Genomic DNA, 16,113 nt, shown 5'->3' on the forward strand with positions numbered 1-16,113 from the left:
TACAAATAACCCATAAATTTGTAAATAAATTAAGCAATCATGTGTGGAATATTACTATTACTAATTAGAGGCTTCTTTGAAACCTTCACGTAAAGCCACTGAGAATTCTAGATAAACATTCTAAAAATAGAGAAATCCTAGAAATTCTCAAAAAAATCAGAAACGTTCGGCATCAATCCAAAAACTCAAATAATAATAGTCACTTGATCTATTATCTTTTCTTAATAAATTATCCACCTTTATCATTAAGAAAATAGACTAAAGTAACCCCTAAATATATATCTAAATTATCCACCTCTGCCATTATTAAACAAATTGTAACCCCATAATCTTTGTATAAATTACCTATATATGCCATTGTAAAAATAATGCAAAGAACCCCCTAAATTTGCATATAAATTATTTAATTATATCGTTATTATAAGTTAAAGTACCTACCTCTGAACTAAATTATATAATTATAATAAAATATTAAAAATGCACCAATATAAAATTATAAATTACTATTTTATCATTACTAATATATTATTTATATAAAATACTACCCACGATATTTGTCACCATGTATTCATATGTGATAAAAGAATAATACCAATTCACAAATAAATAGTTTAATTAAATTTATATCAAACACAGATGTAGGTGTGATACAAAATAAAATCCATCACTACTTGATAATAATAAATATGTATTATAGATTATGTGTCAAAATATTTAATAGATGAAAGAGAGTGTGAGAGATATTTATTATTATTAAGGAGAAGAGACCCATGACTCCGGACCAATGCACGATTAAGGAGAGGAGACCCACCAGCGGCGTCAGCCGGCGGCATCAGCCGAGCACAGTTGTGGACCCTCACTCGGAGCAACCGCCCACGGAGGTGGGCACCCACATGGAGCGGGCTGGGCCTGACCCGGCACACGAAGCCCGGGAAGGCCGTTTTCTTCCCCTCGAAGACACCCGCTTGGTAAAAAGATATTTACCAGGCAGTTATGGCATCCAGCCGTCGGGCTCGATGCGGAGCCCGAGGGGGCGCGCGGCTTCCCCGTAAGAACAGCCCGAGGGGGCGCGCGGCTTCCTTGTAAGAACAGCATAATTACGGGGGTGCCGTGCGCTTAGACGATAAAAGGATAAGCGGCGGATAGCTTATCCATGAGCTACCCGTCCCATCGACTCGAAGATGGATAGTGGCTGGGACCCAACACCATATACTGCGCCCTCCGTCACGGTAGAAACCATGGCGACCCCGGCCATCTCCCCGAGGTTGACCAAGGTCACCCCGGACCAGGAGGGTCCACGGGGCGACCCCGGAACCGCCACGTGGCTGCCTCGGGCCACCCCGGGCGTCCTCCTGGAATATCCCAGGACACGAGGGCCCGCTAGACGACCCCAGATTACTTCGGGACGCAACGGTCCACCCGACAGTGTCTACGGCCACCCCGGGACACCCCCGAGGTCACCCCAGAGCGCCTCTGACCTAGGTCCCCCAGGACCTGCTACAGCGGGCCGACAATCCTCCTGACTGCCTGACAAGGGCGGGGCAGGCTGGAAGATGGCGCCCACCATGTAAAGGGGGTGTTCACACAAGTTAGACAGAAGCAAAGAAGGCAGTTGTAGTCTATAAATAGAAGGTCTCAGGACATGTAAAGGGACCGCTCTTTCGGTACCTGACTGATACATTCCGAGCTTGAGCTCTCCAACTCGAGATCAGCAAAGAACCAATCACAACACATAGGACGTAGGGTATTACGCCTCTGGCGGCCCGAACCTGTCTAAAAACCACAATCTCAACTCGCTTCCGTAAGGAAGATCCTTGGATCCTTGCGCGGTTTACACCCCTGGCTGAATCTCTAAACGGGAGTTCCCTCGAATCCCTGCTAGCGGTAATCACCCACCGTCAATTAGCTATAAGACTTATTTTTATTAATTCATTTTAGCCCATGTCGAAGCATGGAGTTGATAGGCTAGTGTCAGCGTAATGAGAACGAGGGTACTCATAACTCCGGATCAATACACAGCATAATGAGAATGAGGGTACTCATAACTCCGGACCAATACACGATTAAGGAAGAGGGGACCCACTAGCTGCGTCAGCCGGCGACGTTAGCCGAGCGCAGCGCAGTTGTGGACCCTCACTCGGAGCAACCGCCCATGGAGGTGGGCACCCACATGGATCAGGCCGGGCCTGACCCGACATGCGAAGCTCGGGAAGGTTGTTTCCGTAAGGGAGATCTTTGCGTGGTTTACACCCCTAGCCGAATCTCTAAACGGGGGTTCTCTCGAATCCCTGCTTGCGGTAATCACCCACCGTCACTTGGCGCTCCAGGTAGAGGGTGTAGGGCATAAAATTTTCCTTTCTGCGAAGCTCAATATCATAGAATCCATGGCAGACCGCTCTGACCGTTCCGACGGTGAGAGTGGCAACGAACGCACGCATCCGCGCCGCGGGCTCTCCAGCAGTCCAGCGCCCCTCCTCGTCTGGGGGCTGGGGGCTCGCCATCCGCGATTCCGGCCGTCCGGCCACCCGTATCGCATGTCACCGCGCCGCCACGGCTCGACTCTCCCAGGGCCGAGTCAGGCGGAACGGCATCGGCCGACGCGGACGCTCGCGTCGTCTAGTTCCGGGCGGAAGCGCGGGGTCGCACGGGCGGCGAGGGCCACCGGCTCGCAGCCGTCTCAGCCGCGCTAGCATTTCCCCAGGGGAAGCGCTCGCCGCGGCCCGTGCTTTGCTACGCCATCCTCGGTTGAAGGCGGGAGCGGGAACCCCCGAGGGGAAATGGCTCGACGAGCTGGCTAGCCTGGTGCGGAAGGCCGCGCCGGGACCAAAGGCGCAGAGCTCAAGTGCCACCCATGGGGAGCCCACGGCGCAGCTTCATATCCGCTACCTGCATGGGAGGGACCCCGATCTCCGGTCAGGTGAGGGCTAGAGAGCTCTGGACCGTTCCACCAAACGAATCCCGGTTATACGGTGGCCCAACCCAATACGGCCCAGCACACCCACGCAGCCTTCTTCTTCATCGTCTACAACTTCCCCGCTTGGCCCGCACAACACAGACAGCACACGCAGATAGGGATGGCAATGGGTACCCGAAACCCGAGTACCCGACGGGTTTTACCCGATAAAAAGGCGGGTATGGAATGATTTTTCTACCCGTGGGTATATTATTGGACAAAATCATATACCCATCGGGTATGGCGGGTACGGGTGCGGGTTTATACTACCCATACCCGCATACCCGTGGGTAAGAAATACCCACAGTAAAAACAAATGAGCCTAAGTATCTAACTCATTTTAGCACATATGACCTATGAATTTAGCTCAAATCCAATTAAACCCTCCTAGTATATATATTGTTGAACCCTCTCTAACTCATGTTAACCCATATGAGCCATTAACTCGTTGAAATGAAGCTTGTAATGATTTATTTTTTATGTGAATGTCTAATATTTACATGTAATACTCGGGTATGATTTCGGATGTGGGTTACCCGACGGGTAAAAATTACCCGGCGGGTATGGGTATGGAATCATTTTCTTACCCATATGCAGGTACGGGTAACCCGACGGGTAAAATTTAATCCTAACAGTACGGATATGGGTGGCCACCACCCGACGGTTATATACCCGTTGCCATCGCTACACGCAGACCACCCGTCGTCTGTCTCGCCGGCTCGCCGCCTCCTAAACCCCCGCCTCCCCTCTCTCCCCCCGGCCGCCTCTCCCTTCCGCCCCGGCGCCATGGTGAGCCTCTCCCCCCTTCCTTCGCTCGCCCTCCTCCTCTCGATTTCTATCCCTTACTGACCGAATCGACGGACGGACGGACGAATGGTTTTGCAGTCGGTGACGCTGCACACGAACCTGGGCGACATCAAGTGCGAGGTGTTCTGCGACCAGGTGCCCCGCACGGCGGAGAACTTCCTGGCGCTCTGCGCCAGCGGCTACTACGACGGCACCGTCTTCCACCGCAACATCAAGGGCTTCATGATCCAGGGCGGCGACCCCACCGGCACCGGCAAGGGCGGCACCTCCATCTGGGGCACCAAGTTCGCCGACGAGTTCAGGGAGTCCCTCAAGGTACCATTGATCTGACGATCTCTCCTCTCCCCCGCCGCCCTTACGAGCTCGACGATTGATTCCTCCGGCGAGCCCAACCCTCGCTTACTGACTGACCGGGTGCTGGATTGGTGGGCAGCACAACGCGAGGGGGATCATGTCGATGGCCAACAGCGGGCCCAACACCAACGGCAGCCAGTTCTTCATCACCTACGCCAAGCAGCCGCACCTCAACGGCCACTACACCGTCTTCGCCAAGGTCATCCATGGCTTCGAGGTCCTCGACCTCATGGAGAAGGCGCAGACCGGCCCAGGGGACAGGCCGCTCGCCGAGATCAGGCTCAACCGCGTCACCATCCACGCAAACCCGCTCGCCGGCTGATCCACCACCAGGACCAGGACCTCATCCTGGCATCCTGCATCTTGGCTGCAGCAATTTCTTGCCCAGCCTGAATTGTGAATTGGGATGTGGACTGTAATTTCACAGGACGAATCATCAAAACCTGTAGCGCCTAACTCTGATGATGCTGTGACCTGTAACTTATGTTTGCATTGGTTAGACTCCTCAAAAACTTAGCTCTCGTGTTATGCTGTTTGAGGAAATCGAATAGTGTGCTTCCAAGCCATGGCCTGAATGTTATAGCAAGACATAAGTTGGTGCCTGTACTGACAATCCAAATATTTGCTTGGTTCTTTCTGTCTGCATTGGACAATTACCATATCATAATTCTTAGGCTGCGTTTAGTTCAAAAAAGTTTGCGCAGTACCCGTCACATCGAATTTTCGGACACATGCATGAAGCATTAAATACAGTTGAAAAAAATAACTAATTACATAATCTAACTGATTCCTACAAGATAAATCTAATGATGCTAATTAATTCATAATTGGACATTAATTATCAAATAACAACGATATGTGTTACAGTAGCCAAACCCAAACTTTTTCACCAACTAAACACCCCCTTAACTGACCTGGGCTGCAACTTCTGACGTCCCTGTCTACAAGTTCTATTCGCCGCCTGTGATTATATGGGAATTCAAGAGAAATTTGCACTTTTTCTTGCATCATCAATCCTTTCAGAGCTACAGCCATACGGTCAGGATTTCTCGCAGACCGTTTTAGTAACACTACTAAACATTTCTGAAAAACAGAAGAAAGAAAAAAGAGATGTCATTCACCAATGGCGTGAAAAGCAGGACGTGCCATGGCCAAGATGATTTAGATCCATCACCAAATGGCGTGAAAGTTGGATGTGCCATGGTACTGAGGCTAATTATAGTCGACCTTCCACAACTACTAGTTGAATCCAGATATCACAGCTGTACAATGATCTCACGGTGAATACCTGGGAACTACAATTACACTTGCATTCTCGTGGACCGCAGAATTTCAGCCCACGAGCACAATTAACAGTTCAGAAAGGGGAGAACCTACAGCCCTGTGAACACAAATGTCTACCCACATCCGCTAGAGACCAATGACATTACAAAATATGGCACCAGTAAGGCTGCCCTAGGGATGCAAAAGCAACTTTCGCACCATCACCCTTTTCAGCTTGAATGGCAGATACAACAATGGCCGCCGGTGCTACCGGATGGTGATATACCGGTTTGTGCCATGCTTGGCCCAGTGGTCCTTGAGGTCCACTGGTGTCGAGAGATCATGGCCTTCAGCTGCCAGCCGGCTGAGCAGCTTTGTGAACGCACTGCCACTCATCTTCCTTCCCCCCATGCGGGCGTGGCGCCTGTTGGGCATCACGGGAAGTGGGTACATGGACATGCTCATGGTGCAGCAGGATGACTGCCACCCGCCATTTCCCCACTTGTAGCATTGGCGAAGCTCCCCTGTGCACGAGCAGGCGGGTGCGGGCATGGTTGACTCATCGAATGGGACCTGGTTCAGGCCAAGATCTTGGTCCTTCCACTCGTTCTTCATCACAGAAGCACGAGTTGAATCTTCACCTCCACCAGACATCCCCCTATTCTTCCACTCACTGGCTGCTTTCTTGGTTTTCCGGAGCACACCTGATGGCCTCTTCAATGGAGAAGCCTGTGTATTATTCTTCCTTGGCTTCTTCCCCTTCCCAATACTTCCTGGAGCTGCTGCGATAGGGTATGCTTCTGATATGTGCATTTCTCTGGCATGGTCATATGGAGAATCGGCCAGCTGCATTGGTGATGATTGTACATGAGATAGCTGGTCATGGTGGTGGATATTCTTTGTACCATTGAGAGGAGGTACTTGGTGTTGGTGAAATCCATTTCCATTATTCATATTGAACCCATTTGTACGGGCAAGTTCCAGTGCGGCAAGGGCATTGTCTCTTTCTACAATTGCAGCATTCCGTTCAGCCATTGCAGCATCCCGCTGAGCAAATGCCATGTCTCGCTCAGCTATAGCAGCTTTCTTCTCAGCGAGAGCATGGTCCCTTTCTCGGATGGCACTGTCCTTTTCATTCATTAGTGCCAGGAGATTCATACTATGATGGTCTTTTAGCTGAGGCAGCATCCACTGAAACACAGAACATGCACTGTGAGTCCATTGTCTCAGGAACAGATACATGGAAGTTCCATACTGCACAGTTAATCCTACTACTTGCTACAAAGCTATATGGCATAACCAAAGAAGCTAATTGCATAAGCATCCAGAGTTATACCATTTAGATATTTAGATAGGATAAAATTGAACATGAAACAAAAACATTATGCAGCATTGCTTGTTCTAGGATGGCAAATGCAAAATCAAGTTTCAAAATTCTTCATGTGAATAAATTAGGCAAACAATAAAGGAATACCTGAGGAAACTAGCCAACAGCAATGAACCACAATATATCACTGAGAGAATGAAGGTAGACGAGGTCTAATCTAGATAATGACTGTGCGAAAATGCACGACTAGCGCTCGGGATTTCAATAGTTCTCTCATTGGATATTAAGGTAGACAGGTCCGCATGATTGCATCCATGATGTGCTAAAATGAGGAACAGCATATGCATCACAGGTTTTAACATCATTACCTCAATACAATGTAGCAGTTAGCAGATATGAACAGTAAATAAGTAGCGGAGTTGTTTGAATATGTTAGCCCAGAAATAACTACCTTTACTCATAACTCATAAGAATTGAAAGTCTGGTTACCTATCCAGAAAGCACAATAAATCAAACAAAATTCATAACAAGCTTCCCCACGCAGAGATTAACTGATCGGACATGACCATTTTGACTAAATAATTATGTTGATGGTGTTTTGTTCTTTGACTCGTTAACATTTGCCATTACATTTGTAAAGATGGATAGCTGCTGGTACCAGACTTTATCTTTCTCTGTTTTAGTAATCAGACTTTCAGCCTCGTATTAAGGTGGACAGTTTGCTTTTGGTGCAGAAATGGCATAATTACACTTTTTTACTTGTCTACAGATATGTTAAGACCATACATCCTTAAACAATAAAGGTTAGCTACAGCATAATGTCCAGTGGTAAAAACAGCTGAAGCAGATGTCATATGGCACATTTAGTCTATGACCAAGGCGATGAATGTAGATTTGAAAATTTCAAAACCTGCATAGAAATTCTAGAGGATGAATTACACCAACCTGAGTATGAACTGCTTTAAATTGGTCAGGCCTTTGCCTGCCATTTTCTCTATGCCCAAGGTTGTCCATTATTACATCTGCTTGCAGCCAGCGAAACAGGGCAGCAATGAGATCAGTAGATCACCTGCAAAATAAAGGAACAAAATCAGTGAAACAGCAAATTGTTTTCCAAAGAGATTATATTTTAGCAAGCTTATAGTTCTAGAGAGATCTGGAATAAGAGAGGCAGAGAAGAATTGCAAAAAGGTTTCACTATTGACTGGACGACTACATGTTATCTCAATAGCAGGAAGTTCAACAAAGAATATGTATGAGAACAGAAGTCCACAGTAAAATTGGAGGAAAAGGACAAACAAGATGCTACGTGCATGGATCCAGGCCCAGTTTTCACCAGGTGACCAGGGTATAGCTTTGGGTAAGATATGATTTATCGTGTTAATTATTTATGGCTCTAAAGTATTAGAAGAGGGTAGTTACGGATGGACTACAGATCTAGAGCTTTATTAATTGAAACATGGCATGAATTGATTGCTACATAAATTTAACATAAAAATATGATAGCACCGAACATCAGTTGTATACATCTTGTGACAGGAGGCATGAACAAATGCATATAGTGCATACTCCCTACAACAGCAAAATAGAGTGCAATTCCCATGAGGGTTTGTTCGAAAACAGTCACCAGGAATTCTGATGGCTAAGAACATTACGTGCCATATCCTCAACAAAGCAAGAAGCAAACAGGAGAACTAAAATGGGCACCGTCGGCCCCGAAAGGCATTGGAGTTTCTTACAGACCCTATTTTGCAACTGGTGTTATGAAGTAGGCAAGTAGCTATAAATGCGATTAATGCAGAAGCAGTCAGATAAGGCAAGTGTGCACACAAAATAACATTGGCTCGACCAAAGATCTGTCAGTGAAGCGATTAACTCATGAACAGCAGCTGAGGAAGTATTATTGGCATGACTCTGAATCCAAATTTCACAAGCCTAGAGCACAGAAAACTCTCGAGCTAAAGCAGGGGCACACAATCTCCGGTTGCTTTTAACAGTTTACAGGTTGTTCAGCGCAGGGCATGGCAACAGTTCACAGTTGTTTCAGATAACCAAGCCACTAATTAGTCAATGCTCATACTATTAACAAAGCATGTTAGGGATTAAGAGCCCAGCATGGGACAGGGAGCAGTAGCAGAAGTAACTAGCAGAGCATCAATTTCCCATCGTACCAACTCTAAAGGCAGCAGGGCAATCGTAATCCCAATGCACGGCGAGGGAAGCACGCCACCAAACGATCACATCGAGCACGAACGCTGCTACTCGCAGCAACTGGCACCCACTTAACCGTCCAAAAACCTCACATGCACCGTTCACAGCTCGACGGGGAACTCAAACTAGCCCCCCACCCCCGCGGGTCTAATCGGGCCAGAAACTCGCAATAGACACGGCCAAAAAAAACGAGAAACACAAATCAGACCTAGATCACCCAATCCGACCGCCAGCACCAGCGCCGCCCAGAGCCTCGCGAGGATTCGCTGCGGTGGAGAGCCGCAACCTGCGGCCTCTCATCCAATGCGGCCCTCCCCCTCGCGCGGAATTGGGGGCGAATCGCCTCCCGGTTGCTGACCAACAATAAAGAGATGGGTGCAGTTACCGTACACTATCAGCAGCTAGGAGACGCAATAGATTCTTCCGTCGGAGGAGGAACGGCGCGCGCGGCCGTCCTGCCGCCCGTGGGCTCCAGCCGCCGGCGCGCGAGCGAGCGAGCAGCAGCTGGGGGAGCGCGAAGGGGGGAACGGCAGCGGGCCGGAGGCGAGGAGCGGTGGGGGAGGGGGCGCTCCGAGGCAGCTGGTGCGGCTGCTAGTACCACCACTGACCCTCTGTCCCTCCGTCTCTCCCTCTCTCTTCCTCTCTCTCCATCCCTCTCTCTCTCTCGTTCTCCCTTCCTCTTCCCCTCTCCCTCTCGCTCTCTCTCTTCCCCTTTTTTTATTTTTTATTGGCTGGTAGGGGTTGGGGGAGCAACTGAGCAAGCGAGCGTTGCGGAGGTGGAGGGAGCCGAGGCCCACGCGTCAGAGGGCTACGGCGGCGTACGGGCGCGTGCGGATGGACGGATGGGGAGCGTGCCGTACGTCACCGTGACTTTGAGTCACTGATGCGTGGGCCCGAAATCTGTGGGTCCCACACGTCAGTGACTCAAAGTCACGGTGACGTACGGCGGAGCGGATGGTCGCAGCACACGCCCTCTACTCTATTGCGCGGGGCGGAGCGCCGGAGACTCGGGAGCAAGGGCCCACCAGGCATAGACGCAACGTTACAGGACAGGAAGTCCAGGTCCGATCCGCTCCCCGCACGCCCATGGCGCGAGATTTTGTACGCCGTGTGCCGCCCCATGGACGTACCAGGAGGCTAGCTAAAGCATGACCGTCGAGATACGACGCCGACGGCGACCCAAACGGAACGGAAGCCCTGGTGCCAGGGATCGAAACGCACGGAGGGGCACGCTGGGTGTACAGAACCCGACACGCCCCCGCGCCAAGAGCCGGGCGGAGGCTGCTCGGTCTTCCCTCTCGCCACTGGGCACTGGGCAGAGGCTTCCCAAGCCTCATGGCGTCGTCCACAAATTTCCAGAAGCTTCTCGACTGAGCCCCCTCCCCAGGACCCCGTGCCACGAATCACTCGAGCACGGACGAACCGTGCCACAGCGCGGCTGCCCTCCCAAATCCCAAGCATAAGATCGAGCCGTGATCCTTCGTAAACCCAGAACCTTTGGGGTTGGTTGCTTGTACTCTGAATTTCTGATCAAAGCAACGCAGGAAAAAAAAGGTTGAGAAAAGGCGGTAGCAGCGATTTGAACTAAGCACGATGATCATCAGTCCACATAACTAGCACATCACTACACCCGGCATCTTCTTCTCCCAAGCACCACCAGCAGAAGCTCCAAGCACGCGCTTATTGGCATCACACCCCGCTGGGTTTCGGTATTTACAATACAACACGCGATCACGCGCGTACACGGGGGCGCGCGTACGGGACCAAAACGAAACAAAGAGCTGGCGGCGGCGGTTCATCAGGCGCTGGCCTTGTTGGCGGCGGCCTTCTTGGCGACGGCGGCGCGGACGGGCCTGGTCTGCTGCCGCTGCTTCGGCTTCGGCTGCGCCGGGGCCGCCTTCCTCGCCCGCTTCGCGCGCGCCTTCTTCGCCTCCGCGGGGGCCGCCGGCTTCTTCTTCTTGGCGGGCGCGGCGGAGGCAGCCGCCCTCTTGCGCTTGGGAGCCGCTGCCGCCGGCACCGGCGCCTTCGCCTTCGCGACGGAGGCGGCCTTCTTCTCCTCGGCCGCGGCGAGCCCGAAGGAGGCCTTGACCTTGACGAGGCGGCCCTTGGCGGCGAAGTTGCGCAGCTGCACGGCCAGCACCTTGCGGTAGTTGGCCGGGAGCACGTCCCGGTGCTTCTCCCCCATGTGCTTGGCGATCGCGTACGGGCTCGCCCCCGCCTTGCTGTCCTGCGACAGGATCGCCTCCTTGATCATCTGATCCCACAGCACAGATTCATTTTTCGCCGTCAGCATCGCACAATCATCACGTCCATCAACCATACCACGAAGAAAAGAGAATCTTTGCTCACCTCGAAGTAGGGCGGGTGGTGCGGCCCGGCGGACCTGGGCTTCCTGCTCCGCGGCTTCCTCGCCTTCTTCTTCCCCTCCTCTGCCTTCTTCTCCTCCCCTTCCTCTGCCTTCTTCGCCTCGTCCTCCGCAGGTTTCGGCGCCTCCTCCACCTTCTCCGGCGTCTCCACAGCGGCCGCCTCCGTCACCTCAGCCACCTTCTCCGGCGCCGGCGCCTCGTCAACGGCGACGGCGGGTGCAACTTCCTCAGACGCGGTCGCCATGGAAGACAAAGATCGCTCTACTACTCTGTCTCACTGTGCTCGTTATGCAAGCGGATTTCTCAGTGGCGTGTCGAGCCGCTGATTCGCGCCGCGCGATTTATAACGGCCAACGGCGCCCTCCGATTGGCCGGACGAGGCCGCACGCGGATCGGGATCCTCGGACGACGCATCCGGAGCGTACGCGTGGCCGGGCGATGCGGCCGGCTGGCCCCCGGGATGCTTCTGGACTTTTCACGCGGGGAGGCCTTGGGTGAGGACAAGGGGGAGTGTGTTTTCCCGTGTTTTTGGGTGGATGGTTTGGAGGGCGAATTGGAGGTGAAATTTTGGAGTTTGGCTGGGATTTTTTTGCTTTGGAATGGAACTGGGAGTGAGATGGGTGTAGGGGATTTTGAATTCGGAGGAATGGTTTTGATTCGAGGGAGAATTTTGAAGATTTGTGAGATGGTGTGCTTTTTGTGTTTGTGTTGGTAGCAAGGTTAACCATTTCGTTTTCCGGTGAAATCCCGGTGATCGGCGGAAACGGAATTCCGTTCCGGAATTCTAGTGAATTTCGGACGAATTTTTTTGAATTTTGAATTTTCAAAACGAAATTTTCCGAAAATACCGAAATATTTTTTCCCGGTACCGAGCGGAAACGAAAAATTTCGCCGAAATTCGACGAAATTTCGCCGAAATTCGACGAAATTTCGCCGAAATTCGACGAAATTTCGCCGAAATTTCAAACCCTGGTTGGTAGGCTCACGTGTGTTCGGTAATAAGGTTCGACGATTGGTTGGAAGGTGACAACTGGACGTTATCTTCAGTTTATCATGCCTCTTTACTTCAAGATCATATTTGTAATCTCAATGTGCTGACTAATATGCTCCAGTAATAAAACTACAAACTGAGAACGCATGTTCATAAAACAACTGAAAATAAGGAAAATCGAAATAGCTCTAAAGTCCCTACTGAGCAAAACTGTAACATGACTGACCAAACCGTTTATCTTATGGCGTGTTTAGTTCCTCCGTTTTAAAATTTTAAAAGAGAATCTTTTTACGTTTGAAGTATTAAATGTAGCCTAATCATAAACTAATTACAGAACTCGTCTGTAAACTACAAAACGAATCTAACAAATTTAAATAATCTACCATTAGCATATGTTTACTGTAGCTTTAATGTAGCAATTTAGTTTTTAATCACGACATAATTAAATTCATTAAACTAGTCTCGCAATTTACAATTCATTTATGTAATGCGATTTTTTCGACTACATTTAATACAACATACAGGTAATTTATAAAATTTTGGAATTTTAAAGTTTGGATCTAAACAATACCTTACCTCCAGAGGCACAAAAAGGTTGTACCAGCAGTCGAAGCGAGTTTGACCTGGGTCAAAAGCGTGGATAAGCGGCTTCGGTACTGGGCTGAACTCGAAAGAACCGGGCGGGCTCTCCGATCCCCCGGCCAGCAGTTGGCTGGGCCAAGTTCATCCAATGCCCGGTGGCCCAGGCCTCATCCAGATAGCGCCACCAAACCGAGCCCAAATCAATTCGGCGGCAACGGTTACCCCTCCGATTTGAAAACCACCCCCAAAAGGGATCAGCAGCAATGCCATAGACCCGTACAGATTTGGATTTGCCACCGACTGAAATTCAACGCAGCAAATTTACCTTCCAGGTTGTTTCTAAAAAAATTACCCTCCAGGTGTAGAGAAAGATAAAGAAACCAGTAAAATTCCACGAGAAACGGCACCACGCGCTGTTCAAAGCATCGAGCTTGTGAATTGCGCGTGAATTACGCCACGCCGAGCCACCGACTACGACTGGTCGAACAAAAACGCGTCCAACTCACGACCACCAGATTCCAACGCCCCAGGCACCACTACCACCACACCGAGAGGAAAACGACCACATCACGACACCACAGCGACACAATCGCGAGGGAAGAATTTGTTAACAACATACCACCAAATATAGATCGAGGATTAAGAACAATGTAATTTTACTTCAAGTAACATCACGAATTAAGTCTTTAACAAGGTCGCTTCATCACGAAGCGAGAGCCAAAATAGCAGCGAAGCACAAAATAGACTTGTAAACCTGTTTTTACACTAACCAAACCGATAACGAAAACTAGTACAGCTAAATCCAGACCCACTAAGCGCGGCGGAGGAGATCAACAAGCCGATTCCATCTTGACCTCCTACATCTCCACTACCAGTACGGCAGCGGCGGCTGCGGCTTACGCGCGCTCGCCGCGGATGCGGCGGGCTAGCTGGATGTCCTTGGGCATGATGGTGACGCGCTTGGCGTGGATGGCGCAGAGGTTGGTGTCCTCGAAGAGCCCGACGAGGTAAGCCTCGGCGGCCTCCTGGAGCGCCAGCACGGCGTGGCTCTGGAACCGGAGGTCCGTCTTGAAGTCCTGCGCGATCTCGCGGACCAGGCGCTGGAAGGGGAGCTTGCGGATCAGGAGCTCCGTGCTCTTCTGGTACTTGCGGATCTCGCGGAGCGCCACGGTCCCGGGCCTGTAGCGGTGGGGCTTCTTCACGCCGCCGGTCGTCGGCGCCGACTTCCTCGCCGCCTGCGCAACAAATCGCAACCGCTTCTCAGGACAACTTGCGCCCAACAACCGCCAAATCTCGGCGAGAACAGAGCAGATCGGAACGGAGGAACACGAGAGAGAGAGACGCGAACGAACCTTGGTGGCGAGCTGCTTGCGAGGGGCCTTCCCTCCGGTGGACTTGCGGGCGGTCTGCTTCGTACGGGCCATCTCCTCTTCTCGGCGACTTGCTCCTCTCGACTTCTCCCCGGCGGGTTTGGTGGCTGGTGGAACTCGAAGGCGACCGAGCGGCGGGTGCGGAAAGGCGAATAGTGGGAACATGGTGGGGGCGGGGCGGATTAATATAGGACGGGGAGGGGAGCGGGGGCGTGGGCGTGGGCGGCAGCAGACGCGTGGACCGAGGCGGTTTCGTGTGACCGTTGGGAAAGCCGATTCGGGATGCGCGGGGGGATCGGACGGCGTGCGTTGGACGGTAGAAAGCACAGGATCCGTGGGAGGTGGGACGGAGGCGCTGATTGGTGGAGGTGGAGGGAGGCACGGATCGGTGACGTGGCGGGGGGTCTGGGCCAGGATTGGCAGCGACCGGCGCGGTGGCGTGGTGCTCTGCGCTTGGGCTTGGGCTGTGTGGAACGGAACGAGGGGAGACGGAAACTGCCGTTGTGTTCTGGGCCTCGTTCAGCGCACTCGAGTTTGAAATTGCAGAATTCAAATTGCAAAACAGGAGAAATATTGATATAGGCCGTGTTTAGATGTTTTATAAAAAATTGTGATGGAATCTTGCTAATTTGAATTACTAAATGAAGTCTATTTAGAAAACTTTTTGCACAGATGGGTTGTAAATCGCGAGACGAATCTAATGATGCTAATTAATCTAATTAATTCATAATTAGCGGATGGTTACTGTATCATCACTATTGCAAATCATGGATGTGTCGAAACATTCGATGTGACTTTTTTATTTTTGTGTTTATGGGGTGGGAACTAAACAAGACCATATTTTATCTTGGTTCCCTAGTTTTATGCTCCTCGCATTATTGTGAAAAACGAATATCGTTTGAGTCATGTCGTCGCTCTACTATTATAGATTTATAGTACCTCTTTAATCGTGTTCGGCTGTTGGGCTGCTGCTCCAGCCCTACAGTGTTTCTTTCTCACATCATTCCAGCTTCAGCCTCCAGCTCCAGCCAGGTAATAGTGTTTTTCTCTCACAACATTCTAGCTCCAGCCTCCAACTCCAGCCTGCCGAACGCAGTGTTTGTTTGTAGGTTCCAAAAGATATGCTCGGAAAAAAATGAAGAATTTTAACACTGGTGTGTGGAGGTCCATGTTCGGTTAACCAAAACCCCACTCTCTTTGTTTTATCATGAAGCACTCACGTTGTTCGACCGTGAAGAGTAGCTTTTTAGAAGCATCCTTGAAAAACACTTTTCTTAGCAATCTCAGACACGTCAAGACTTGTGCACATAGGATGCTACAATCTACTTCCTCGCATGTACCAAGTTAGAATGTTGTTTGGAAGTTTTGTGTCTTCTCCTTGCCCTTGAGCTCAAGTCCAAGACTATGGATGTCCATAGCAACCATTGGGTCAAGGTACTTGTCACTGGAATCAAACCTGAAGTCCCAAAATTAGGTTCCTGCCTTCTTGACCTTCCTCCGTATCTTCCCATTGCCAAATTGCAATCTTCTATGCAAATTGAGCATTTCGTATGAGCTACGGAGTGACACGTCATCGTCTCTCTCATCAGTAGTAGGCAATGGCCAAATGAGAACTTTTGCCCTCATAGTTCTAGAACAAGGACAAGTCTATTAAGATAAAAAATCTAATTCAAGAAAAAAATTATTATAAATTGTGTTTTGTTGATAAGGTTGAAATTTAAAATACAATTATTACGAGTAAAAAGGAAGAGTTTGCTCGTATCTGGTTAGCTCGGCTCATGACAAATTCGGCTCGGTTCGGCTTGTGGTATCTTCCTAACGAGCCGAGCTGCTCCCGAGCTCAGCTTTTTTTTTTTTTGAGGGTGCTCCCGAGCTCAGCTAGCCCTAAA

The 16,113-nt window shown here is 50.3% G+C and overlaps 4 protein-coding genes and 1 long non-coding RNA gene across 5 annotated transcripts; 2 read left to right on the forward strand and 3 right to left on the reverse strand.

Moving 5' to 3' along the window:
* The first annotated feature begins 3,644 nt into the window (after positions 1 to 3,644).
* On the forward strand, positions 3,645 to 4,720 carry LOC120671204 (peptidyl-prolyl cis-trans isomerase CYP18-1-like). The gene is made up of 3 exons (XM_039951486.1): positions 3,645 to 3,742; positions 3,839 to 4,075; positions 4,194 to 4,720. Exons 1-3 carry the CDS (start codon positions 3,740 to 3,742, stop codon positions 4,434 to 4,436), a joined length of 483 nt encoding a protein of 160 aa, XP_039807420.1. The 5' UTR covers positions 3,645 to 3,739; the 3' UTR covers positions 4,437 to 4,720.
* Positions 4,721 to 5,257: 537 nt separating this feature from the next.
* Positions 5,258 to 9,619, reverse strand: LOC120671560 (barley B recombinant-like protein D). Its single transcript, XM_039951935.1, has 3 exons — positions 9,306 to 9,619; positions 7,650 to 7,773; positions 5,258 to 6,568 (listed from the first exon to the last, which is right to left on the reverse strand). The coding sequence occupies exons 2-3, from the start codon at positions 7,716 to 7,718 to the stop codon at positions 5,645 to 5,647; spliced, it is 993 nt and encodes a 330-aa protein (XP_039807869.1). The 5' UTR covers positions 7,719 to 7,773; positions 9,306 to 9,619; the 3' UTR covers positions 5,258 to 5,644.
* Positions 9,620 to 10,325: 706 nt separating this feature from the next.
* On the forward strand, positions 10,326 to 10,666 carry LOC120671563. The gene is made up of 2 exons (XR_005673674.1): positions 10,326 to 10,469; positions 10,520 to 10,666. It is a non-coding gene; the product is annotated as an uncharacterized LOC120671563 (long non-coding RNA).
* On the reverse strand, positions 10,471 to 11,609 carry LOC120671561 (histone H1-like). Its single transcript, XM_039951936.1, has 2 exons — positions 11,265 to 11,609; positions 10,471 to 11,169 (listed from the first exon to the last, which is right to left on the reverse strand). Exons 1-2 carry the CDS (start codon positions 11,523 to 11,525, stop codon positions 10,714 to 10,716), a joined length of 717 nt encoding a protein of 238 aa, XP_039807870.1. The 5' UTR covers positions 11,526 to 11,609; the 3' UTR covers positions 10,471 to 10,713.
* A 1,884-nt stretch (positions 11,610 to 13,493) lies between these two features.
* Positions 13,494 to 14,401, reverse strand: LOC120671562 (histone H3.3-like). The gene is made up of 2 exons (XM_039951937.1): positions 14,207 to 14,401; positions 13,494 to 14,089 (listed from the first exon to the last, which is right to left on the reverse strand). The coding sequence occupies exons 1-2, from the start codon at positions 14,387 to 14,389 to the stop codon at positions 13,751 to 13,753; spliced, it is 522 nt and encodes a 173-aa protein (XP_039807871.1). The 5' UTR covers positions 14,390 to 14,401; the 3' UTR covers positions 13,494 to 13,750.
* Positions 14,402 to 16,113: the final 1,712 nt, after the last annotated feature.

This window comes from Panicum virgatum, chromosome 4N (genome assembly GCF_016808335.1).
Source record: "Panicum virgatum strain AP13 chromosome 4N, P.virgatum_v5, whole genome shotgun sequence".
NCBI lineage: Eukaryota > Viridiplantae > Streptophyta > Magnoliopsida > Poales > Poaceae > Panicum > Panicum virgatum.

What these genes read in the sequence shown, in the direction of transcription:
- LOC120671204 (XM_039951486.1), top strand. An exon ending in AGTTCAGGGAGTCCCTCAAG is followed by an intron (nt 4,076 to 4,193) that starts GTACCATTGATC and finishes ATTGGTGGGCAG; the next exon opens with CACAACGCGAGGGGGATCAT.
- LOC120671560 (XM_039951935.1), bottom strand. Translation starts at nt 7,718, where the DNA reads ATGGACAACCTTGGGCATAGAGAAAATGGCAGGCAAAGGCCTGACCAA. An exon ending in TTAAAGCAGTTCATACTCAG is followed by an intron (nt 6,569 to 7,649) that starts GTTGGTGTAATT and finishes TCTGTGTTTCAG; the next exon opens with TGGATGCTGCCTCAGCTAAA.
- LOC120671561 (XM_039951936.1), bottom strand. Translation starts at nt 11,525, where the DNA reads ATGGCGACCGCGTCTGAGGAAGTTGCACCCGCCGTCGCCGTTGACGAG. An exon ending in ACCACCCGCCCTACTTCGAG is followed by an intron (nt 11,170 to 11,264) that starts GTGAGCAAAGAT and finishes CTGTGGGATCAG; the next exon opens with ATGATCAAGGAGGCGATCCT.
- LOC120671562 (XM_039951937.1), bottom strand. Translation starts at nt 14,389, where the DNA reads ATGTTCCCACTATTCGCCTTTCCGCACCCGCCGCTCGGTCGCCTTCGA. An exon ending in GCAAGCAGCTCGCCACCAAG is followed by an intron (nt 14,090 to 14,206) that starts GTTCGTTCGCGT and finishes TTTGTTGCGCAG; the next exon opens with GCGGCGAGGAAGTCGGCGCC.